Source organism: Macaca nemestrina, chromosome 15, assembly GCF_043159975.1.
Source record: "Macaca nemestrina isolate mMacNem1 chromosome 15, mMacNem.hap1, whole genome shotgun sequence".
In the NCBI taxonomy this organism is placed as follows: domain Eukaryota; kingdom Metazoa; phylum Chordata; class Mammalia; order Primates; family Cercopithecidae; genus Macaca; species Macaca nemestrina.
In genome coordinates, this window is record NC_092139.1 from 35,878,085 (window position 1) to 35,903,101 (window position 25,017).

General features: G+C 43.6%; 1 protein-coding gene across 3 annotated transcripts in view; it reads left to right on the forward strand.

Annotated features, from left to right (window-relative positions):
* Positions 1–952: 952 nt before the first annotated feature.
* Positions 953–25,017, forward strand: part of LOC105481628 (transglutaminase 3) — a 137,830-nt gene continuing 113,765 nt past the window's right edge. Inside the window, exons 1-2 of one of the 3 annotated variants that reach the window (XM_024792767.2) lie at positions 1,230–1,861; positions 6,774–6,888. In XM_024792767.2, coding sequence (XP_024648535.2) covers positions 6,832–6,888 — 57 coding nt within the window. In that variant the 5' untranslated portion in view covers positions 1,230–1,861; positions 6,774–6,831. Of the gene's footprint in view, positions 1,862–6,773; positions 6,889–25,017 lie in introns of all 3 variants that reach the window. The other 2 variants (XM_024792768.2, XM_024792766.2) reach the window with 2 other exon arrangements.

Consider the following 25,017-nt stretch of genomic DNA (forward strand, 5'->3'; position numbering starts at 1 on the left):
CATTTTCTCCAAGAAGGGTGTTTGATATTTTGTGAGTGGCACAGTGATCGTGTTTTTGTCTGTGCTTAGACAAAATTTCAAAGTAGCAAATTTGCATTTGCTATGTCTCACTCTATCATACTCTCTGTAACCATATCTGAGGTTATTTTGTGATGCTATGTACAATAGGAGGATAACATGGTGGACCTATGATGCCAGGCTAGCTTCTGAATGTCGGGGTTGCCTTTTTTTTTTTCCTTTTCAATAAAATGAGCCTGAAATAAGAAATATCACAATGATGGAAACCAAAGTAAAATTCGACATACACATTTTAAAGAAGTAAAATCTTTATCATGAAACTTATATGTAAAAGAATCAGTGAAGACAATTTCCATAAAATAAAAATGAATATGGATACTATTTACGTTGCATTAAAAAAACTGATCAAAGAATTGGTTTAATGGCAAAGGCTCTGGAAAATTCTTTTGCAACAGTTCATCACCGTTGATATAATCCTAATTAAAATTATCGGACTCCAGTTTTGGTGGAGATGTAAATTTGCTAGTGTCTTTGAAGAGCAATTTTGTCATATTCATGAAAATTAAAATTGCATTTGGCCTTTGACATAGAAATTTTACTTCTGGAAATTTACAGAGAAAGTTGCACGTGCGCACGTACACACAAGGATATTACCACACTACTCTAGTATTGTTTGTAATAACAAAAGATTGAAAAATATTAATGTCCTCCAGTAAGAAACTGATTAAAATTCAGTATGAGACATCCATTGTAACCAAAGCTAGGCGGCCTTGAAAAAGTCAGTGTCGCTCAGTGACAGGGCTCAGCCCACCCTCATGCAAACCCACCCCGCGGTGTGAGGCCAGGAGGGTGCGGTCACGAGGGGCCCAGGAAGTGTGTCCAATGCTTGAAGCAGCCCCCACGCTGGCGGTCCTGAGTCTGGGTGTATCTCTTTTGACGTCTACTACCCACAGCTTGGGGGAGGAAAGTGGCGGCGAGGAGCAACTGCACGCGACTCGGGACCTTGCCCTTCTCCGCGGCCAGCGTCACAATGGCAACCGCGGGCAGCCGGTCACTGACGGCTGGAAAACGAGGACCCGAGCCAGGTTACAGGCTTGGACTTCGAGCAGCCCAGGGAGAGTCTCTGCGTCCTCCAGCCCCCGCTTCCCTTCCTGTCGGAGATCCTAAGCCCGCAGCGAAGTCTGCAAGTAGCTTTCCCCGACGCCCACGAGACCGGAAGTGCCTGGGCCCAGGTAGAGGAAGGACCCGCGTGGCCTCCTCTGCGCCCTCCCTGGAGTCCGCGCCCGTTCCGGCGCTTCTCCCGCGTCCTTCACCATGGCAACTTCTGGCGTTCGGAGCGTGGGCCGCGAGCCAGGTGGGTGGGGAGCCGGTGGGCTCTACCCGCCAGCCCACGAGAAGTGACGACGGCGATGGGAGGCCGCAGGGACCTGAGGGCGGAGAGAGGAGTGCAGAAAGTGCCGGGCGGCGGCTTCCGTTTCCTCTGCGGGGTTTCTGGGTGGTCGTGGATGGGAGCTGCCGGAGGCCTGGCAGCCGTGCGCCTCTGCTCCGGGCAAGCTCTCCCTGCAGGGCCTGGGCGGCGGCAGGGGGCAGTAGCGGCCCGCGATGCTCGGCACCTGGATCTGGAGAAGCCGAGGGCCTTGGTCACACTCAGAGCCGACGTCCAGTACGGCCCTTGCTGAGAACTCGAGTGAACAGATCTCTACCCAGCCCCCGCCCCACGCGCGCCCAACCTGGGTCAGCTCGCCCTGCCCTCAGCCACGCAGCTGGTGGCTAAGCGCGGGCTCCGGGTTCGGGCTGCCTTGAGCTCTGTGGCTCCCTCTGAAAGTGGTGATAATGATAGCAGGTATCTTGGAGTTGCTTTGAGTATTAAACCAGTTAATTATACTTAGTACAATTTCTGGACTTAGTTTGTAGCACATGGTAAGTGCTCATGGGCTTGCCTGGGGCAAATTGGTTAACCTCTCAACCTTGCCTCGTTAAAAAGTGGGGATAATAATAGTACCCACTTAATATCGTTATAATAATTATAGGAGTTAATATTTGTAAAGTCCCTTGCCTTCAAGAACTTAGGACATTTTTTTAAAAATTGTAAAGCCCCTAGAATGGTTCCAGGCACATAGTAAGCTGCCTCTATTATTACCACAGTCATATTGTTGTTATCACTATGTTAAATAAAATTTATAAGAGGCTATTGGTTTGGACTGAGCCCCTGCACTATGCCCAACAGATCAACCCAATATGGAGTCACTTATGCTGAAGTTCCATGCCACCAGGCTGAAACTAAGTTGCTTATTTGACTTTCCTAGAAATTAGGAGAGAGAGACAGTTAATATAGTCAAATCCCCAAATAAACCAGCTTTAGCTGGCATGATGAGGAAGTCCTCTCTGCTTTAACCTTTACAAGGAAAATAACTTTGAAACAACCAATTCGCTTTTTGTTCTGTGTTTCTGCTTTCTTCAGCCCTTTTCTGTCTATAAAGCCAGCCTCCTCAGCTCAGCTAATCAGAGCACTCATTCTATTTTATAGAACGAGGCACTGGCTGATTCTAGAATGCAAATATAAGCCAATTAAGATTTTAAACTAAATTTCTTGTAATTTTTGTCTTTTGACAACTATTATCATCTGTTTGCATTGTGAGGTTGGAAAGGATTGCATTTGTCCTGCTACAAGGACTTTTAGCCTCTGGCAGGATTACAGAACCATTTGCCTGCATTTCTCCTTTTATTTCTCTAAGTTTTTCAGCTTTTTACATGGTTCTATAGAAGAGGCAGGATCGTGTCCTTAAAAGATCACTGGGCTGTGAGTCAGGTGGACTTTGGTCTTGGTTATGCTACTTGGGCAGGTCACTGTTTCCTCATCCATCTGTAAGCCTCTTTCAACAAAGGGTAGCTGGTATTATCTATTATGCATGTTTAGCCTTTCCGGTAAGGTAATGTATTTAGTAAAAATAAATTAGCATCTGTCAGCAACTCTCCAGGGTAGTAAGAGAAGGTGACAGGTGCTTTGAGGAAGTTACAGATGAGAAGCTATGGGATTCTGAGAAGGGAGAGTAAGCTTCTTAATTTATACTTTAATTTCTAATAAGTAGAAATGTCAAGATGTACGGGGGTCAAATGAGAATGATTCTACCCCTCCACCCCACTAAAAAGTCTGGGAAAGTGAATTTTCCCCTCTGAGGCTTTCTTATTTCTCAGTTGGAAATAAGATGTATGTTGGCAGCTACATTCATTATTGCTTGCAGTGTAATCCGGCCCCTGTTATGGATTCCCAGACTTGGGCTCCCGGACTGACTTCTTCCATCAGCAGGAGCAAGAATATCATATTCACCATATTCTTCTCTCTCTCTCTCTCTTTTTTTTTTTTTAGACAGTCACACTCTGTCACCCAGGCTGGAGTGCAGTGGCGCGATCTTGGCTTACTTCAACTTGCAACCTCTGCCTCCCTGGCTCAAGCAACTCTTGTGCCTAAGCTTCCCAAGTAGTTACAGGCATGAGCCACCATGACCGGCTAAGTTTTTGTATTTTTTAGTAGAGACGGGGTTTCTCCATGTTGGCCAGGCTGGTCTTGAACTCCTAATCTCAAATCTGCCCGTCTTGGCTGCTTCCCAAAGTGCCGGGATTACAGGTGTGAGCCACTGTGCCTGGCCCTTTGTTTTTTGTTTGTTTGTTTGTTTTTGAGACAGAGTCTCACCCTGTTGTCCAGGCTGGAGTTCAATGGCACAGTCACAGCTCACTGCAGCCTCGTCCTCTAGAGCTCAAGTGATCCTTTCACCTCAACCTCCCTAGTAGCTGGGACCACAGGCACACACAACCATGCTCAGCTAATTATATTTTCATTTTTTGTAGGAATGGGTGAGGTGTCCCTGTGTAGCCCAGGCTGGTCTTGAACTCCTGGGCTCAACGGATCTTCCTTCCTTGGCTTCCCAAAGTGCTGGGATTATAGACATAAACTGCCGCACCTGGCCTTCTTTTTGTTTTCAGAAACCCTCCCTTCACTATCAGAAGGTGAAGTCCCTATTTATCCTACTTAGGTTAATGCACTAGGTTAGAGTAAGCAGTGTTTCCTAGCAGTTATGGGCACTGGCTTTTATAGTCAGGGGATTTGAACCCTGCTGTGATTCTGAATCAGTGTCTGAGCCTCAGTTTCTTCATCTTCAAAACAAGGATAGTAATACCGAGGGCTGTTGTGATGATAGTGTGAGATCTTGCACTTAAAGAATCCAACATGGCCGGGCGCAGTGGCTCATACCTGTAATCCTAGCACTTTGGGAGGCCGAGGCAGGCAGATCACAAGGTCAGGAGTTCGAGACCAGCCTGACCAACATGATGAAACTCCATCTCTCCTAAAAATACAAAATTTACCCGGGCGTGGTGGCACTGATTTGTAATTCCAGTTACTCTGGAGTCAGAGGCAGGAGAATCGCTTGAACCCAGGAGGCGGATGTTGCAGTGAGTTGAGATCGCGCCATTGCACTCCAGCCTGCATGACAGAGACTCCAACTCAAAAACAAAAAATAAAAAACAAAAAAAAGAATCCAGCAGTACTTGCTAGGATAAGTGCTCAAAAAAATGTTGGCTGCTCTTTTTAAAAATATATGTAAATAAATACGGGGTCTTACTGTGTTGCCAAGGCTTGTCTCAAACTCCTGGCCTCAAGCCATCCTCCTGCCCCAGCCTTCCAAAGTGCTGGGATTACAGGCATGTGCCACCACACCCAGCTGGCTGCTCTTTTTTTAGCACTGTCATCATAGTTATTACATTGTTAGTTTACAAAAGGCAGGGTAATCTTTTGTAGTCTTTTTCTTCTCTTTGTTGCGTGGCAGATCTCTTTATTGCCAGCAAATGTTTGTTGAATGAATGAGTGAATCCACCCAGGAAGCTCTAGTAGCAGTGAATTTCACATTGCCCTGACTAATAGCAGCTCTGCGCCAGAAACCATATTCAGTCCCATTACCTTGCTGAATCCTCAAGTTTGATGACTTTGTCTAGCCTTCCAATTTGGCTCCTGAAGCATTGGTGTCATTGATTCACAGTCCAGAAGCTGGGAGTAATGTCTGCTGCAGATTTCTGTATTGTTTCCATAATGAAGCTGACAGCAGCATACTATCTGTAGCCTGTGCTAAGATAGGAGTTGGGTGTCATGCTGACGTCAGACACTGTGTTCTCATTTCCCCGAGGATGAGCTGGCTTCCTTGATGCAGTTTCCTCATCTCATTAGTGCATTGCTTGACATTACACTTCTGAAACAGCAGGGCTCAATCAGAGTTTAGCATTGCAACTCTATCAGGGTGATAATGTCACAGGGCATCAAGTTCCTTCTCTTGTCCCTTTGTGGCCACTTTCCGAGAAGTGTAGCAGCTGTAGGGGAAGGACAGACCAGGAAAGGTCTTTTTGCTTCTTCTGATCCACTAACTGTATTTGAGTTTTGGGTTAGAGAAGCCTTTAGAAACCTCTAATTTAGTACTTTTTAAACCCTGTTCTGTGGGGGTTTTAGAATTCATAGGACTCACTCGTCCTGCCAGGAGCTGCTTCTGGGGAAAAGACCTACCTGAACAGGTAGAACTTGGGGCATCCTACCTCTGGTTCAACCAAAGCGAGCCCTGTGACATCTCTGGGACACTGAGGGACAAAGTTATTTTTATTCCTCAGTAGAGACTCTGAAAGCCAGTCAGCACCATTGTCGGACTTTGAGCAAGCTATTTATGCATTTGCAGTATTTATTCATTCATTCAGCACATTCTCAGACACTCTACTAGGGGGCTGGTGATAGAGGAAGAAACAAAGATCCTGCCATCAGAGAGCTTACATTCTGGTAGGAGGAGACAGACAGTAAAATATGTGCCATGCAGGGCCTCTCCAAGGATGTAGAACGAACAAGAGGGCTGAAGGAAGTGAGGGGCTGATAAATGGTGGAAGAATGTTCTAAGCAGAGGAAATAGCTGTGCAGAGTCTCTGAGATAGGATGCCAGAGCAGCTGGAGAGGAGGGAATGATAGAGCCAGTGGAGGTAGACAAGAGGCGGGGGTCTAGATTACCAGGACCTTTGAGCCATGGAGAGGAATTTAGATTTTACTCAGAAGGAGATGTGAGGACGTTGGAGAGGTGAAAGCAGAGGAATGACAGGACTTGATTAATAGGGCCATTCCGGCTACTGGGTAGAGAATAGAACTTAGGGAGTGAGAGTGGAAGCAAAGACCAAATAGGCTTTTAGAAGGGTCCAGGTGTGATGACAATAGCTTGGACTGGCATAGTAAAGAAAGGTGAGAAGTACCTGCACTTGGGATGCATTTTGAAGGCAGACCTTATGCGTTCTGCTAATGAGTTCCATATTATTGAGTGGGAGAGAAAGAGGAATCGACAATGACCGTAGGGCTTGGGCCTGTGCACCTGGATGGAGGGCGCTGTTTACTGAGACAGTAACCACAGACATTTGCCACAGTCACAGTTTGCCAATTCAACTGCTTTTCATGATGGAGGAGGAACCGCTCTAGGTTGGTGTCAGAAGGTCTGAGACCAGGAGAGTGTTTTAGCCGAGGTTTTCTCGTAACAGTCACTTGCCCACAGTCACATAAGTTGGATCTAGAACTAGAGGAAATGATCCAAGGCTGCATAGTGCCTATTAGCATCCACAAAAATCTCATTTCTGTTTGGCTGCACTTCAGGTTCAGGCAGCTGGTGTATTTTGATGTCTTGGTGGTTCCATGCTGTGAGAAGAGTCTGTGTCATGCAAATTAGCAGCCTTTTCTTTTCTCCCAGGAGCACCCTTCAAGGAGAATTAGACAAATTGGAGTCTACTCGGAAGAGGCTGTTGGGAATGGCCCTGACACCACATCCTGACAGGGATGGCCGATGGAATGGGGAGAAGACTCAGGTGGGGCTTGAGTGTGTCCTCTGATGACTGAAGGGCCTTGGGAGCGAGCATCCTTCCTGCTACTGTGTGTTCGCTGGTTCCGATAACACATAATTTGTGCTTTCCGTAATTCAAGTATTACCTTGTAGATCTTGGTGGTGCTGACTACTTCCCCATGGAGGCGTGTGACCTGGAGATGAGGTCAGCATACCCCACCACCACAGTTCCCCAGACCAAAAACTGAAACGGCCTAGGGGGTTTCAGAAGCTTTAAAACTGGGCCTCTTGGGTCTTGACCTACAAGGAGATGAGATAGTTCCCGTGTGGGCATGAATGAAGGTGGCGGCCTTGAGTGAGCTGCAGGAGTCCAGGGGCAAGAGCCTAGAGGAGGCACCTAGGAAGCTTGTGGCAGTTACAGAGGCTACATGTGTGTTGGCTTAGGGCAGAGGCCTGTCCTATGGAGACTTGTCTGTTCTGTCATTTAGGATTATGTGCAGCTGCAAGAAACAGAATACCACTTAAGGTGCCTTCAGAAAAGCAGGGCTTTATTTTTCTCACATGACAAGAGACGTGAATTGGTTTTGGTTCAGTTGCTAAACGTTGCCAGCAAGAATTCAGGCCTCACATCTCCCCTCCCTTGGCAGGCTGGCTTTGGTTCTCATGGCCATGAATTGCCTGCCTCGGCTCTGGGCATTAAGCCTTCGTTCAGGACAGGAAGAAATGGGAGAGGGAGGAAGGGGCAATGCCAGCTGGGTCTTTTTTTTTTTTTTTTTTTTTTTAACATTTTTGTTCTCTTTTAAGGCTTTATTTAAGTAGCTTTAGATTTTTTTTTTCTTAGATTCACAACAAAATTGAGTGGAAGGTACAGAGATTTCTCATACACCTCCTACCCACCCTTCCACACCCACCGTCTCTTCATTATCAACATCCCTGAAGCCAGTGGTGCATTTGTTACAGCTGATGGACCTATATTGACACATCACAGTCACCCCACGTTCACAGTTTACATTAGGGCTCACTCTTGGTGTTGTACATTCTGTGGGTTTGGATAAACCTGTGATGACATACATTCAGTGTTATAGTCTCATAGTCTCATACAGAGTAGTTTCACTGCCCTAAAAATCCTCTTCAATGCTTCCCCTATTCATCCCTCCCTTTCCGCAACCGCTGGCAACCACTGGCAACCACTGATTTTTTCACTGTCTCCATAGTTTTGCCTTTTCCAGAATGTCATATAATGGGAATCATGTAGTTGGCAGCCTTTTCTAATTGTTTTTTCTTCATTTAGTAATATGCATATTGTAATATGCAATACTTATCAAGCCATGTATTTCTATGGCTTAATAACTCATTTCTTGTTTGTTGGGCTTTTTTTTTTTAATTTTTTGAGATGAAGTCTCACTCGTGTTGCCCAGGCTGGAGTGCAATGGCACGATCTTGGCTCACTGCAACCTCTGCCTCCCAAGTTCAAGCAATTCTCCAGCCTCAGTCTCTGAGTAGCTGGGACTACAGGCACACACCGCCACGTACAGCTAATTTTTCGTATTTTGGTAGAGACAGGATTTCACCGTGTTGTCCAGGCTGATTGTGAACTCCTGCGCTCAGGCAATCCACCCGACTTGGCCTCCCAGAGTGCTGGGATTATAGGCATGAGCCACGGCACCTGGCCGATAACTTATTTCTTTTGAGCTCTAAATAATATTCCACTGTCTAGATGTACCATAGTTTATTCAGTTACCTACTGAAGGACACCTTAGTTGCTTCCACGTTTTGACAATTATGAATAAAGCTGATGTAAACATTTATGTGCAGGTTTTTGTATGGACATACGTTTTCAGTTCTTTCGGGTAAATACCAAGGAGTGAGAGTGTAAGAGTATGTTTAGTTTTATTAGAAACTGCCAAACTGTGTTCCAAAATAACTGTACCACTTTGCATTCTCACCAGCAATGAATGGGAGTGTCTGTTGCTCCACATCCTCACCTGTGTTTGGTGTCATCAGTGTGCCAGATTTTACTCATTCTAATGGGTGTATTGTGTCGGTCTTTTTTTAAATCAGGAAAGCCAAAACCTTCCCAGAATCCCATCCAAATCCCCACCCCACCAGCCTTCCACTTGGCCAGAGCTATGTCACTATGACCATCCCTAGCTGAAAGAGAGATGGGCAAATGAATATTTAGTTTTGTAACCCCTCTGGGAGAGGCAGATGGGAGAAAGGTGGAAGAGCCCCCTAGGGCAACACTGTCCAATAGAAATAGAGCCACATACATAATTTTCAATGTTCTAGTAGCCACATGTTTTAAAAGGTAAAAATAGAAACCTAGGTGAATCAATGTTTAAACATTTATTTTATCTAACCCAATATATCCAAAATCATTTCAGCATGTAATCCATATAAAAATTATTTAAGAGATATTTTACACTCTTTTTTTTTTTTTTTGAGATGGAGTCTTGCTCTGTCGCCCAGGCTGGAGTGCAGTGGCATGATCTCGGCTCACTGCAAGCTCTGCCTCCTGGGTTCATGCCATTCTCCTGCCTCAGCCTCCCAAGTAACTGGGACTACAGGCACCTGCCACCACGCCCAACTATTTTTTTGTATTTTTAGTAGAGACGGGATTTTACCGTGTCAGCCAGGATGGTCTCCATCTCCTGACCTCGTGATCTGCCCACCTTGGCCTCCCAAAGTGCTGGGATTACAGGCGTGAGCCACCACACCCAGCCTACACTCTTTTTTAAAATAAAGTTCTCAGGCCAGGTGCAGTGGCTCATGCCTGTAATTTCAGCACTTCAGGAGGCCGAAGGGGGCAGATCACCTGAGAAGTCAGGAGTTTGAGACCAGCCTCACCAACATGGTGAAACCCTGTCTCTACTAAAAATACAAAAATTAGCTAAGCATGGTGGCGGGTGTCTGTAATCCCAGCTACTTGGGAGGCTGAGGCAGGAGAATTGCTTGAACCAGGGAGGCAGAGGTTGCAGTGAGCTGAGATTGTGCCATTGCACTCCAGGCTGGGCGACAGAGCAAGACTCTGTCTCAAAAATAAATAAATAAATAAAGTTTTCAAAATCTGATGCATATGTTGCACATACAGCACATCTCAGTTTGGACCAGCTACATTTTGAGTGCTCAGTAGCCACACATGACTAATGGCTGCCATATTAGACAGCACAGGGGTAGATGGCATGTTGGGTAAGAAAGTCAATTCTTGCCACATCCCTTTTGTTGCTGCCAGTGTTGTCTCTAATTATTTCCTTTTCATTCTCCCAACTGATTTCAGAAAATGCCATCCTGTCTTAACCTGCTGAAGAGAAAGAAGAAAGGGGACTGTGGGTGTATTCGGGCTAAAGTAATAATTAGGGAGACAGGAGCATTCTGGGGCCAGGCAAGGTAAGAGCAGTGGAATTCAAATTTTCAGAGCCCCAGGGGACTCATGAAGGATGGATGGGAGGAAAAGGACGGCAAGAGGTAGGCCAACTGCTCTCATGAGGAAGAGTAAAATTCTTAAGTCAAAATCAAAATAAAGACTGGGTGTGGTGGCTCATGCCTGTAATCCTAGCACTTTGGGAGGCCCAGGTGGGAGGATCACTTGAGCCCAGGAGTTTGAATCCAGCCTGGGCAACAAAGGGAGATCCCCATCTCTACAAAAAAGTAAAAATTAGCTGGGCATTGTAGCACACACTTGTAGTCCCAGCTACTCAGGAGGCTAAGGCTAGAGGATTGCTTGAGCCTAGGAGGTTGAGGCTGCAGTGAGCCGTGATCAAGCCGCTGCACTCTAGCCTGGACAACAGAGTGAGCCTCTGTCTCAGAAAAGAAAAAACAGCAACAACAAAAAGAAAACTGTGTTGTTCTCTGATTACAGAAGTGAAACTTTTATAAAATATGAGGAAAACAAAAGCACTGAATAAATATCTCTCTAATGGTAGTGATAGTCCCCGTTAATAGTATATTAATTGTATATTTTATTAATTTTGTTTATACTTGTATATGTATACATGTATATGTAACACCTGTTTTTTTTTACTTTAAAATGTATTATGAACCTTTCCCTGTGTCATTAAGTACTCTTTTTTTTTTTTTTTTTTTTTTTTTGAGACAGGGTCTCACTCTGTCACTCAGGCTGGAGTGTAGTAGGACAGTTATAGCTCACCACAGCCTTGACCTCCCAGGCTCGAGTGATTCTCCCCCCTTAGCCTCCCAAATAGCTGCGACCACAGGTATGTGCCAGCATACACAGAGAATTTTTGTATTTCTTCTAGAGATGGGGTTTCACCATCTGGTCTTGAACTCCTGGGCTCAAGCAATCCTGCCTTGGCCTCCCAAAGTGCTGGGATTACAGGCGTGAGGCACTGTGCCCTGCCTTTAAGTATTCTTTTAAAATAGGATTTGTAATTATTGTGATTAGATGGCATTTCATCCTATGGGTATGCTGTAATTTAATTCAACCAGTCCTCTTTTGTTGGACATTTAGGTTTAATCAAGGTTTGTTTGTGATAGGCAGTGTTACTATAAACATCTGTAATCAGTCTTAGCACACGTTTCTGATTTGCTGGTTGAGGGGGTATAAATATTTTAGGGCAATTTATACATACTTTCATCTTCTGTCTTTCTTTTTTTTTTTTTCTTTTTTTGAGACAGAGTGAGTGTAGTGGCATGATCTCCACTCGCTGCAACCTCTACCTCTCAGGTTCAAGTGATTTTCCTGTCTCAGCCTTCTGAGTAGCTGAGACTACAGTTGTGTACCACTACACCCAGCTAATTTTTGTATTTTTAGTAGAGACGGAGTTTCACCACATTGGCCAGGCTGGTCTCAAACTCCTGACTTGAGGTGATCCGCCCACCTCGGCCTCCCAAAGTGCTGGGATTACAGGTGTGAGTCACCATACCCAGCCCATATCGTCATCTTCTTGAGACTGTACTAATTGGAACTACCTAACAACGTAGGAAACATTTTTCTCATTTTATAAGAAAAAACTTCCTAACAACCCAAGAGAGAATGGAAGGCAGCAAGCTTTCTGTCATGAGGCCTGCTGGAGTATGGGCTAAAGCTATGGTATCGATTCTTCTTCCCTCACTGACACTGAGCATCAATTATGATGGCCCATAAAGGGGAAAGTTGCCTTCTCTTGCCCTTAGTTGGACATCACAGAGCTAGATTGCTTGGTGGAGGCAATAACTTAAGAAATAAATAACTGCATTGGGGTCAGCATTGGGCTAATGACCTTTAAGGTTTCCTCTAACCTTAAGGACCTATGTATGATACTTACACATATGAAGTTTCTGTGCTGATTCTAACATAGCCTGTACTCTGCTTGTCTGTGCTCTCAGCAGGTAGGGACGTGGTGAGCTCCTCAAGGGATTTTCCCAAGGTACAAATCTCTTTGGGGTAGACAAGTTTCTCCCAGAGGATGAAAAGTGTGTCCTAAAATGAGCATCATGTTGTTCAGCTCTTCTCTATCGTTGCTGACCTTCCATCTAGTCATTTTATTAGTTGCTGTATTAGTCCATTCTCATACTGCTATACAGAACTTCCTGAGACTGGGTAATTTATGAAGAAGAGAGGTTTAGTTGACTCACAGTTCCCAGGCTTGGCAGGAAACATGACTGGGAAGCCTCAGGAAACTTAAATCAGGGCAGAAGGCAAAGGGGAAGCAGGCACAATCTTCACCTGGTGGAGCAGGAGACAGCGAGAGAGCAAAGGGGGAAGTGCCACACACTTCTAAACCATCAGATCTCATGAGAACTCACTCACTATCATGAGAACAGCAAGGGGGAAATCACCCCACGATTCAATCACCTCCCACCAGCCCCCTCCTCAATTCGACGTGGGATGTGCTGGGGGACACAAATCCAAACCATATCAGTTGCTTAGAGGGGGATGTTGAATTACAGTCCCCAACTGTAATTGTGGGTTTATCTATTTCTCCTTTCAACTCTTATTATTTTTTGCTTTTGGTTTTGCTGTTGTTTGGTGCATACACACAGAATTGTTATGGCTTCCTGGCAAATTGATTCTTTTATCATTATATAATGTTCCTCTTTGTCTCTAGTAAATTTCTTTGCTCTGAATCTACCTTATCAGATGTAAATGTAGCTACTCCTGATTTTTTAAAATTAATATTATATTCTTTTATCCTACCTATGTTATTGAATTTCAAATGAGTCTCTTATAAGCAGCATATATTTGGATCCTTTTTAAATTCACTCTGCCAATTTCTGTCTTTTGATTATTGTATCTAGACAAGTTACACTTAAGATAATTACTGATATTAGTGAATATTACTGATATTACTAATTACTGATAAATTACTGATATTACTAAACCTCTTAGGTATGCAATTTTATTATTTGTTTTCTGTTTTTTTCCCTCTAGTTCTTATTACTCTGTTTCTCTCTGTTGTCTTTCTTTGGATTTCTTGAACATCTTTTAAAAATTCATCTTGATTTATTTACAAGGCTTTCAAATGTATCTCTTTGTATAATTCTTTTAGAGGTTGCTGTCAGTATTACGCTATACATATGTGACTTAACTATTTTGAGTGAAATGTGGAAATCTTACTTTCATTTAGATCTATTTACCTTCCATGATTTTAAATATAATTTTCATGAGTATCAGATAGGGTTTTTTTTTTTGTTAGAATCAGTGACTATGATTGTAAAATTCATGACGAGAATAGTCTATTGTATATGCGCATATTTCTGATTGTTTCCGCTGCTCTTTCTTCCTTCTTGATGTTCCAAGATTCCTTTTTTTTATAATTTCTTTTTATTTGAAGAACTTTCTTCAGCCAGTCTTTAAGGATTAATTTGCTTGTGTCAAATTGTTTTAGCTTTCCTTTGTCTGAGAATGGTTTTATTTCCCCTTTATTCATGAAGGGTAATTTTGCCAGATACAGAATTCATGATTGACAGTTCTTTTCTTTCAGCACTTGAACAATGTTGTGCCACTTCCAGCTGGCCTCCATGGTTTCAGATGAGAAATCTACTGTCATTCGTACTGGGTTCCCCTATAAGTGGTGCATAGTTCCTCCCTGGCTGCTTTTTTTTTTTTTTTGAGACTGAGTCTGGCTCTGTCGCCCAGGCTGGAGTGCAGTGGCCGGATCTCAGCTCACTGCAAGCTCCGCCTCCCGGGTTTACGCCATTCTCCTGCCTCAGCCTCCTGAGTAGCTGGGACCACAGGCGCCCGCCACTTCGCCCGGCTAGTTTTTTGTATTTTTTTAGTAGAGATGGGGTTTCACCGTGTTAGCCAGGATGGTCTCGATCTCCTGACCTCGTGATCCGCCCTTCTCGGCCTCCCAAAGTGCTGGGATTACAGGCTTGAGCCACCGCGCCCGGCCTTCCCTGGCTGCTTTTAACATGTTTTGTTTGTCTCTAGTTTTCAGAAGTTCAATTATCATGTGTTGTGGTATGGATTTCTTTGGATTTCTCTTTGGGGTTTGCTCAGCTTTTGAATCTGTAGATTTGTGTCTGCCAAATTTGGAAAGTTTTCAGCCATTATTTATTCAAATACTATTTTAGGCCCTTTATTCTCCTCTCCTTCTGGCACTTCAGTAATACAAATGTTGGCTTTTTTGTTATAGTCTCACAAGTCCTGGAAGCTCTGTTCATTCTTTTTTCAGTCCATTTTCTGTATTCTCACATTGGTTCAATTCTTTGGTCTGTCCTAAAGTTCACTGATTCTATTCTGTAATCTCCTCTCTAATATTGAGATTATCTGTTGAGATTTCTATTTCTGTTACTGTATTTTTAGTTCTGTAATTTTCATTGGTTCTTTTTTATAATTTCTACTTATTGCTGAGATTTTCTATTTTTTATTTGTTTTAAGAGAATTGGTAATTGATTTTTAAAACATTTTTATGACAACTGCTTTAAAATCCTCTCAGATAATTCTGACATCTAATTCATCTTGGTTGGGATCAGTTGATTGGTTGTTCTTTCTCGTCCAAGTTGTGATTTTTCTGATTCTTGGTATAACAGATGATTTTTTAAATTGTATCTCAGACATTTTGTCTGTTATGTTAGGATATTCAGGGTCCTATTTAAATATTTTATTTTAGTAGGCACTCACTGTATTTACATTTAGCACACAGGTCCTGGCCCACTTTCATGGAGTGTGGTTTACATGATAGTTTCATTTTCAGAGCCTTTACAATGTTATTTGGGTCTGTTTGGTGTATTTGGCACGGCTGGGGCTCTCACAAGTCTTTGCTCATGCTGCCTAAGGGGGCAGAAGGACTTACCCCAGACCAGGGCCACTAGATTTCTCTCCATTGATGAGTGGAGTCTCAGGTCTATGGAGACAAAGAGGCTTCTTAAGCCATGCACTTTTGGCAGAATCTCTTTTTACTTTTTCTTTTTTTTTTTATTTTGAGATGGAGTCTCACTCTGTTGCCCAGGCTGGAGTGCAATGGCATGAACTTGGCTCACTGCAACCTCCACCTCCTGGGTTCAAGTGATTCTCCTGCCTCAGCCTCCCAAGTAGCTGGGACTACAGGCGCCCGCCACCACGCCTGGCTAATTTTTGTATTTTTAGTAGAGATGGGGTTTTACCATATTGGCCAGGCTGATCTCAAACTCCTGAACTTGTGATCCGCCCGCCTTGGCCTCCCAAAGTGCTGGGATTACAGGCATGAGCCACTGCGCCCGGCCGGCAGAATCTCTTTTATTGGTGCCATGGGCTACTGCCTATGTCCCTGGATTGGGGGAATGGAGTTTCAGGCCTATGGGATAGAGAGGCTTCCTGGACTGGGCTGGGCTGCTTGTTGTGGCTGGGTCCCTCCCACCAGTGCCAGTCCACTACCTTAGTATCTCTTGGTGAGGTATGGAAGTCTCAGGCCCAGCAGGGAAGAAGAGCACTTCCCTTGGCTGCCTTTTATCGTTTCTTTTTTTTGAAGCAGAATTCCCCCTCTATACCTTGTGCGAGTACTGCCAGGCTCACCTGGTGTTGTTGGAAGGGCTCTTGTTAGATCTGAGGGAGAAATGAGCCCACTGAGCTGCTTTCTGTTGCTAGGTTGGGAATCAGTAATGCTGGGCCCACGCTGCCTTCTGTTTGGTGGGAGGACAGAACACAAGAATTCTTCAGTTACTTTTATAACACTGCCCTGGCCTCCTCCCTCTTCCTTGTTGCTCTGGCCCCTTGTGCAGTAATTGCTTGTTGAGTGACCCTCATGGTTGACTTGATGTTGTGCCTGGCACTTTGTCTGTCCCTGAAGTACTCTAAAATTGTACCGTTACAATGACTTGGGGGAGCCAAGCCCTACTTGTTGTTTCAGAACACATATCTTATGGTTGTGTTGTGTTGTGTTCAGTCAAAAGTCTATATTTGATGGCTAGGCAGGTCTCACTTAAAAGAATAACAAGAAAGCAGAAAAGAAAAAAAAAAAGAACTGAAAGCTCTTCTTCATTGTTCCATAGGTTCAGAAAAGCACAAAAGCTCTGGGCAGCTCTCTAGTGGGATTTTCTTTTCCTCCCTAGTGTGAATATTCTTAAGAGCCAGGAGGCTTAACAAACTCTGGGTTCTTATGGGAGCAAATATGGGTATATCAGACAACATTTTTACAATTCCCAGCCATCTTCTTCTGGTCTTGTTGTCCATTATCGATACAGAGCTTCCTTCCTTTAAAATATTCACCTCTAAGGGCAGGCTTTGGGTTTTGACTTTGTTAAGGAAAGGGCTGCGACATGTCCTCTGCTCACATGACCTTCCTCATCTGCCTGAGACATCATCCTTCAGGTCCAGTCAACATTTTCCTCCTCCTTTGAAGCCGTCCCTAACTGCTCCTGCCCAGCGTCCTCACCCTCCTCTGAAGTCCTAACTGCAGTATCTGAACCACGTAATTTTATACTGTTTTGCTATCTCTCCTGCAAGGGTGTTTGAACTCTTTTTTTCCCTTTTTGTTTTTTGAGACAAGGTCTTGCTCTGTCACCCAGACTAGAGTGCAGTGGCACAATCATGGCTCACTGTAGCCTTGACCTCCTGGCTCAAGTGACCCTCCTGCCTCAACCTCCTGTATAGTTGAGACTACAGGAGTATGCCACCACCGCCCATATAATTTTTTTTTTTTTTTTACTTTTCATAGAGATGAGGATCTCACTTTGTTGCCCAGGCTGGTCTCTCATTCCTAGACTCAAGCAATCTTCCCGAAGTGCTGGGATCACAGGCATGAGCCGCCACACCCAACCTCATTTAACCCTTGCTTAGTGTTTTAGTTAATTCCATTTAGAATAAAACACCAAATCTTTCCATGCTTTATGAAGGCCTTTATGATCCTGCTACCCTCCACACCCCTTACTCTTCTCTTCCTCCTTCCCTCAGCCTCAGCCACACTGCCTGTCCCGGTCCTTCAGATGCCAAACACACTGTTGAATCCTTAGTGCCTAGAACCCTCAATGAATGTCTATTGAATGAATGAATTAATTAATTTAAATAAAGTTTATTATCTTGCCGTAAAAAATGAAGCCTGTGCTTATATTAGAACTTCGGGAAATATAAAAATGTAGCTTTAAAAAGTCGTATAGGTCAGGTGCGGTGGCTCACGCCTGTAATCCCAGCACTTTGGGAGGCCAAGGCAGGTGAATCACCTGAGGTCAGGAGCTCGAGACCAGCCTGGCCAACATAGTGAAACCCTGTCTCTACTAAAAACACAAAAATTGACTGGGTGTGGTGGTAAGTGCCTGTGATCCCAGCTACTTAGGAGGCTGAGACAGGATAATAGTTTGAACCTGGGAAGCAGAGAGGCTGCAGTGAGCCAAGATTATGCCATTGCATTCTAGTCTGGGCAACAAAGCAAGACTCCATCTCAAAAAAAATAAATAAAAAGTAAAAATCCCTGTATAATTCCACACTTGAGAGGCAAAACATAATTTATACTTTTTAAGAAATATTTCTTTCCAGTCCTTTTATTATTTATGGCATTTCGGTTGGTTTGTTTTAATATGGTCTGTTCACAATGTATTTTATGCAGAATTTGACCTTTTTATGTGTGCCTACCTTGTTTTTCCTGTTATGTTTATTTATTTATACTGCTCATTATTCAAAAAGAATTTGAGGCCCTATTGTCAGAGGCATTGGAACCAGAACTACTTCATCTTGAATAGGGGCTGGTTAAAATAAGGTTGAGACCTATTGAGCTGCATTCCCAGGAGGTGAGGCATTCTAAGTCACGAATGAGACAGGAGGTCAGATACATGCAGATACAGGTGACACAGGTGACAAAGACCTTGCTGATACAACAAGTTGCAGTAAAAAAGCCAGTCAAAACCCACTGAAACCAAGATGGCCACAAAAGTGACCTCCGGTCATTCTCACTTCTCATTCTATGGAAATTATAATGCATTAGCATGCTAAAAGACATGCCCACCAGCACCATGACAGTTTACAAACGCTATGGCAACATCAGGAAGTTATCCTATATGGTCTAAAAAGGGGGAGGAGCCCTCAGTTCTGGGAATCGCCCACCCCTTTCCTGGAAAATTCATGAATAATCCACCCCTTGTTTAGCATATGATCAATAACTGTAATCAGTGGAGCAGCCCACGCCTGCCCTGCCTTTGGAGTAGCCATTCTTTATTCCTTTACTTTCTTAATAAACTTTCCTTCACTTTACACTATGGACTCGCCCCGAATTCTTTCTTGCACGAGGTCCAAGAACCCTCCCTTGGGGTCTGGATCAGGACCCCTTTCTGGTAACACTATGAGATATAGAAGTACATACAGTATTTCTTTCTGTTGCCTGCAGCTTGCAGTCCTGTGCTTTGCTCCTACCAAGTGTTTATGGAGTGAACAGGGAATTGAGTCTGGGGAAGCTTGTTTTCCAGTGGAGGGCAGGTGGATGTGTGATTTTGTCTGACTTTTGGAAGCAGCCAGGACCTCCCACTGTTACCATGGTGTATCTTTGGAACTGAGTTCTGTCTCTGGTCATTTATTTCTTCCCATCTGTCTTTGTCTCTCCTTTCTGGAGGGGAACATGTCTGAAGGCCTGGTCTACAGTGGCCTCCCTCTAGACCAGAACAGATTCATTCCATCCTGCAGATGTGTATTACTCAAAGTGCTGTTTTGCACGCAAAGAATGCGAAGTTCCAGCCCAACAACTGAACTGTATTGACTCCTTCTTCTCTCCCATCCCATAGAGGCATGGCCCAAACTGCTGTAACCCTTCACCCTCCCAAGCTCTAGTACCCTTGGCTTGGAGGTTGCAAAAAGGATGGCATGCATAGGTTTCTTAGAAGCCAGGGCCCTAAAATCGTGCTTGTGGTGACAGGTGTGATTATACCACATTTCCTCCTGCCACAGGGTCATTGTACAAGCTGTTCCCTTCACTAATACATTTCACACTGTCACATACATACACATACCTACTCCCCCATCAGATCTCAGCTCTGATGTGGCATCTTCAGGGAAATGTTCCCCAAACCCTGCATTTCATCATGTGACCTGTTAAATGGTCTCATAGGAAAGCACTGTATATCCTTCTTCCTTGCACTCATCAGTTTATAAGTATGCATTATTGTATGTCTTGTTCTCCCATTAGACTGTAAGCTCAATAACAGGAGGGACCATATCTACTTTTTTTTTTTTTTTTTTTTTTTTGAGACAGAGTCTCGCTGTCAGGCTGGAATGCAGTAGTGTGATCTCGGCTCACTGCAACCTTTCTCCTCCTGGGTTCAAGCGATTCTCCTCCCTCAGCCTCAGTCCCTCAGTAGCTAGGACTACAGGTGCCATCCACCACACCCAGCTAATTTTTGTATTTTTAGTAGAGATGGGGTTTCACCATGTTGGCCAGGCTGGTCTCAAACTCCTGATCTCAGGTGATCCACCCGCCTCAACCTCCCAAAGTGCTGGGATTACAGGTGTGAGCCACTGCACCCGGCCATATCTACTTTTGTTCACGGTGTCTCCAGTGCTTATCCCAATGCCTAGAGCATGGCAGCGCTCAGTTAACGTTTTTTGAATAAATGAATGAAGAATGGACATTTGGATTGAGGCAGTGAAGAGTACTGGTTAAGAGAGTGAGCTTTGGAGCCAGATATTCAGAGTGCAAACCCAGATACGTGACCTTGGATAGTATCATTACCTCTCTGCACCACTGTTTCTCTGCCTATAACATGGAAATAACAATACCACCCTTCTCATAGCATTATTGTGAAGTTCAAGTGAGGAACTCTGTGTAAAGAGCTTCAATCAAAGCCATAGTAAGTCCTCAACATAGATTAACAGTTATTATTTTCTACTCTTTTGGCCAATAGAAATCTTACTGTAGTAAATATTATTTTACATATTTTGATCCACTTTTTATGAGTATTCAGTAGATGAAATTCCTACAAGTTGAATTGTTGCATCAGAAGGTTAATTTATTTGGAATTAATTTTTGTGTCTAGAGTGAGAGACAGTTCATATTTAACTCTAATTACAGAAAAAGTATATTTTAAAAAACAGAGTGAGAGAGAGGTTTAATTTTTCACTTTTCCCAGTGGAGAGGTGTGGGAGGCCAAGACCTCTGTTAGTTCATTAAATATTTAATTTTTTTTTTTTGCTGTTTTTTTTTTTTAAATTTATTTATTATTATTATACTTTAAGTTGTAGGGTACATGTGCATAACGTGCAGGTTTGTTACATATGTATACTTGTGCCATGTTGCTGTGCTGCACCCATCAACTCGTCATTTACATCAGGTATAACTTTTTTTTTTTTTTTAAGACAGGGTCTCACTATGTTTCTCACACTGGTCTTTTTTTTTTTTTTTTTTGAGACGGAGTCTCGCTCTGTCGCCCAGGCTGGAGTGCAGTGGCGCGATCTTGGCTTACTGCAAGCTCCGCCTCCCGGGTTCACGCCATTCTCCTGCCTCAGCCTCCTGAGTAACTGGGACTACAGGCGCCCGCCACTGCGCCCGGCTAATTTTTTGTATTTTTAGTAGAGACGGGGTTTCACCGTGGTCTCGATCTCCTGACCTTGTGATCCGCCCGCCTCGGCCTCCCAAAGTGCTGGGATTACAGGCGTGAGCCACCGCGCCCGGCTCTCACACTGGTCTTGAACTCCTGGGCTCAAGCAATCCTCCCTCGTCGGCCTCCTAAAGTACTGGGATAACAAGCATAAGCCACCACACCTGGGCACCCCTGTTAGTTTCTGGGTCTGCAGAAATTAAGACACTGAACATGTAGTTAGCGGTGGCAAGCATTTACTTATCTCCTTAAAGGGAAGATGTCACAACCCCCTAGGGCCCACCTATGGCTCAGTCTCACCGAGATTGCAGAGATTAGACAGCCAGGACTGAATTAGAGGAGTCTGCTGTATCTCCCCTGCTTTCAAACCCAGGATTATGGGGAGTCATATCATTAATACAATAGCTTCCAGCTCTGCCTCACATGACAGTGTCACTATTCCTTAACCACCCTGTGAGCTACACTTGATTTCTAGATGTCTTCATGTCTGGATCCTTATTAACAGATTTTTACCTGTGCTCTAAGCCTAGAGCTTTTCAGTTTAACATAAGGGATTTCCATGCAATAGAGATTTCCAGCTTGGGGCCTCTTCAGTAGCAGGGCAGGCCATGGCCTCTCACGCTAGCTAGTTACCCCAATACCATTTACAAATTTCTCATAAATACAAGGGCCTATTTCTGGTCTCTGTTCTGTTCCTTTCATTCTGTAGAAGATCTTTCTTCATTTCATTCTCACTGTTTTTGTTTTCCAAAAAACCCTTGGCTACAGTCTCATTCAGGCAAACTGGAGAATTAACGTGTCCAAACGTGCCCTCAACCCCTGCAAACATGCTTGTTTACATGCGTGTGCATGCATGCCCACACATGCTCACACACACAACACTCACACGCACTCATGCTTCCACTAGAATTTTCATTGGAATTATATTGAACCTTTGGAATAATTTGGAGAGAATTGATTTCTTTTCAGTACCAAATTTCCCATGGAACATGGAATATCGTTCCTTTTATTCAGGCCTTCTGTTTTATGTTCTTCAGTACAATTTTATACTTCCCGTATGTAGGTCTCATGCATTTGGTATTCTTTGTTGCCATTGTCAGTAGGGCCTTATTTATTATATTTTTTCAGTTGGTTATTACTGAATATAGGAACACCATTTTTTACTTTTGCTACTTACTCACAGGAAGAGGTGAACTGAGAACATTTGAGACAGATGGCTAAGCCGATTTTAGTTGCCATGTTACAGGCAGAGTGCTAAATCAGATCCTATAAACAACTCCTAGGAAGGGATTAGAATGACCTATGGGTTGTTCACAGGACGTGAAGTACACACAATGGGCCAATAACACCTTTACCTGGTGTGGTTGCTAAATAGCATTGAATACAAATTTAGCTTTTAACTTATAAATATTATTCCTGAGCAATCCAGATTGGTTTGCAGAATAATTTATAGCAGCCTAGGCAAGGTGGTATTGAAGTATCTTTTTAGATGATCCACTTTTATCTGTTTTAGAAGGTTTGGCTTTTCTTAGAGTGCCTTCCTTACAGCATGTATTACCAGTTTCATGCTGCTACTAGCCTAGGGCTAGCAGCTACACAAACTATCTTTTGATCTTTGGTCTTTGTCATCAAGATAAGATCTTGTACTGCTTATTTATTTATTTATTTGGAGGTGGAATCTCACTCTGTCACCCAGTCTGGCGTGCAGTGGTGTGATCTTGGCTCACTGCAACCTCCGCCTCCCAGGCTCAAGCGATTCTCCTGCCTCCACTTCCCAAGCAGCTGGAATTACAGGCTCCCGCCACCATGCCCGGCTATTTTTTGTATAGGCTGGTCTCGAACTCCTGATCGGAAGTGATCTGCCTGCCTTGGCCCCCCAGAGTGCTGGGATTGCAGAGGTGAGCCACCACACCTGGCCTTTTTATTTTTAATATAACCATTTTCTAGAGATCTAATTCATATACCATACAGCTCACCTAATGAAAGCATACAATTCCATGGTTTTTAGTGCATTCACAGAGTTGAACACCCATCACCACAACTGAGTTTAGGACATTTTCCTTGCCCTAAAGAGAAACTCTGTACTGATAAGTAGTCAGTCCCATTTCCCCCAATCCTCCTCAGCTGCCGGTAACCACACATCCACTTTCTGTCTCTGTGGATTTGCCTATCCTGTCCATTTCCTATAAAAAAAACAATACACCATGTGGTCTTTTGTGTCTGACTCTTTTCACTTCTCACAATGTTTTCAAAGTTCATTTGTGCTGTAGCATGTATCAGTACTTCATTCCTTTTTATTGCTGAATAATATTCTACTATATGGATACATTACATTTGACTTACTTATTCATCAGTGGATGGACGTCTGAGTTATTTATACTTTTTGACTATTATGAATAATACTACTATGAATATGCATATACAAGGTTTTCTGTGGACATATGCGGACATTTCTCTTTGGTATATACCTAGGAGTGAAATTGCTGAAACATATGGTAACTCTATGTTTAAACTTTTGAGGAACTGCCAAACTGTTTTCCAAATCAACTGCACCATTTTACATTCCCACCAGCATTGCAAGAAGGCTCTGATTTCTCCACAACCTTGCCAATCCTTATTATTATTTGTGTTTTTGGTGATAGCTGTCTTAGTGGGTGGAACGCGATATCTTCTTGTGGTTTTGATTTGTATTTTCCTGATGGCTGAGACTTACTGTTTCTTGACTCAATTTTTTTTCTTTTCTTTTTTCGACAGAGTCTCACTCTGTTGCCCAGGCTGGACTGCAGTGGCACAATATCAGCTCACTGCAACCTCCACCTCCCAGGTTCAAGTGATTCTCCTGCCTCAACCTCCCAAGTAGCTGGGATTACAGACACCCACCAGCACGTCCAGCTAATTTTTGTATTTTTAGTAGAGATGGGGTTTTACCATGTTGGCCAGGCTGGTCTCATACTCTTGACCTCAGGTGATCCACCCACCTCTACCTCCCAAAGTGCTGGGATTAAAGGCATAAGCCACCGCGCCCAGCCTACTCTAACATTTAAGAGCTCTCATTTGCCTTTCCTTGGAGCTATCCTGGCTAGATTCGTGATAGGGGTTTCACACTTATTTCTTCTCTGTAGATTCCAGAAACCCACACATGTAGACAACATGCCATATGATTATTGTTATTCTTGCCGAAGGGGTGAGGCCTAAACGGAACCTCAGGAGGAAAAAATAATCTAGAATGTGTACAGCATATGTCCAAAAAAGAAAATTGGTTGTTTAGATATCTCAATCAATCATACACTCTTGTTACAGGCATTACAAAACTCAAACTAAATCAGGAAACAATTTTTTAATCTGGAAGCCATTATTTATCACGAACTCCTAGTGATTCACGTGAAGAAAAATTAAGGGGTCCTATTTGACATGAAAATGCTGCCTGTAGTCTTGTTAAGTTCTCTATGAGCATATGCTGATTGACTTAATATGGCAGTGTTAAGAATGGATGGGAAAGAAGGAAGTATAGTGTGTACTTATAATAAAGATTGTGGCCAGGTGCGGTGGATCATGCCTGTAATCCCAACACTTTGGGACCCTGAGGTGGGTAGATCACTTGAGGTCAGGAGTTTGAGACCAGCCTGGCCAACATGGTGAAACGCCATCTCTATTAAAAATATAAAAATTAGCTGGGCATGGTGGCAGGTGCCTGTAATTCCATCTACTTGGGAGGTTGAGGCAGGAGAATTGCTTGAACCCAGGAGGTGGAGGTTGCAGTGAGCTGAGATAGCACCACTGCACTCCAGCTTGGGTGACAGAGCAAGACTCTGTCTCAAAAGAAAAACCAAAAAACTCTAAGCTAAGGCTACAAGTGCCAACAGAACTCAGCTGTCTCAGAGAATTATCTATAAGGAGATAAGAAAAGAGAAAATACATAGTAAATTATCAAAGATAAGAGAAAGAAATGGAAGAAAAAGCCAATGCTTTTGTCAATGTGGGGGCCTCTAAAACCTGAGCTTCAAAGATTAAAGAGAACTGGAGGCTCAGAAAGGCTTAGCTGTGGCAAGTGGTATAATACACTGGCTCCCCTGTATTCAGTGCTTGCTGTATGTAAGGCAGGAGGCCAAGTGTGGTACATTAATTCTTGCATTTATTCCTCATAGCCCCCTATTTCATAGGTGAGGAAAACAAAGTTCAGAGACATTATGTAGCCTTCCAAAGTCCACAGGTGGTATTT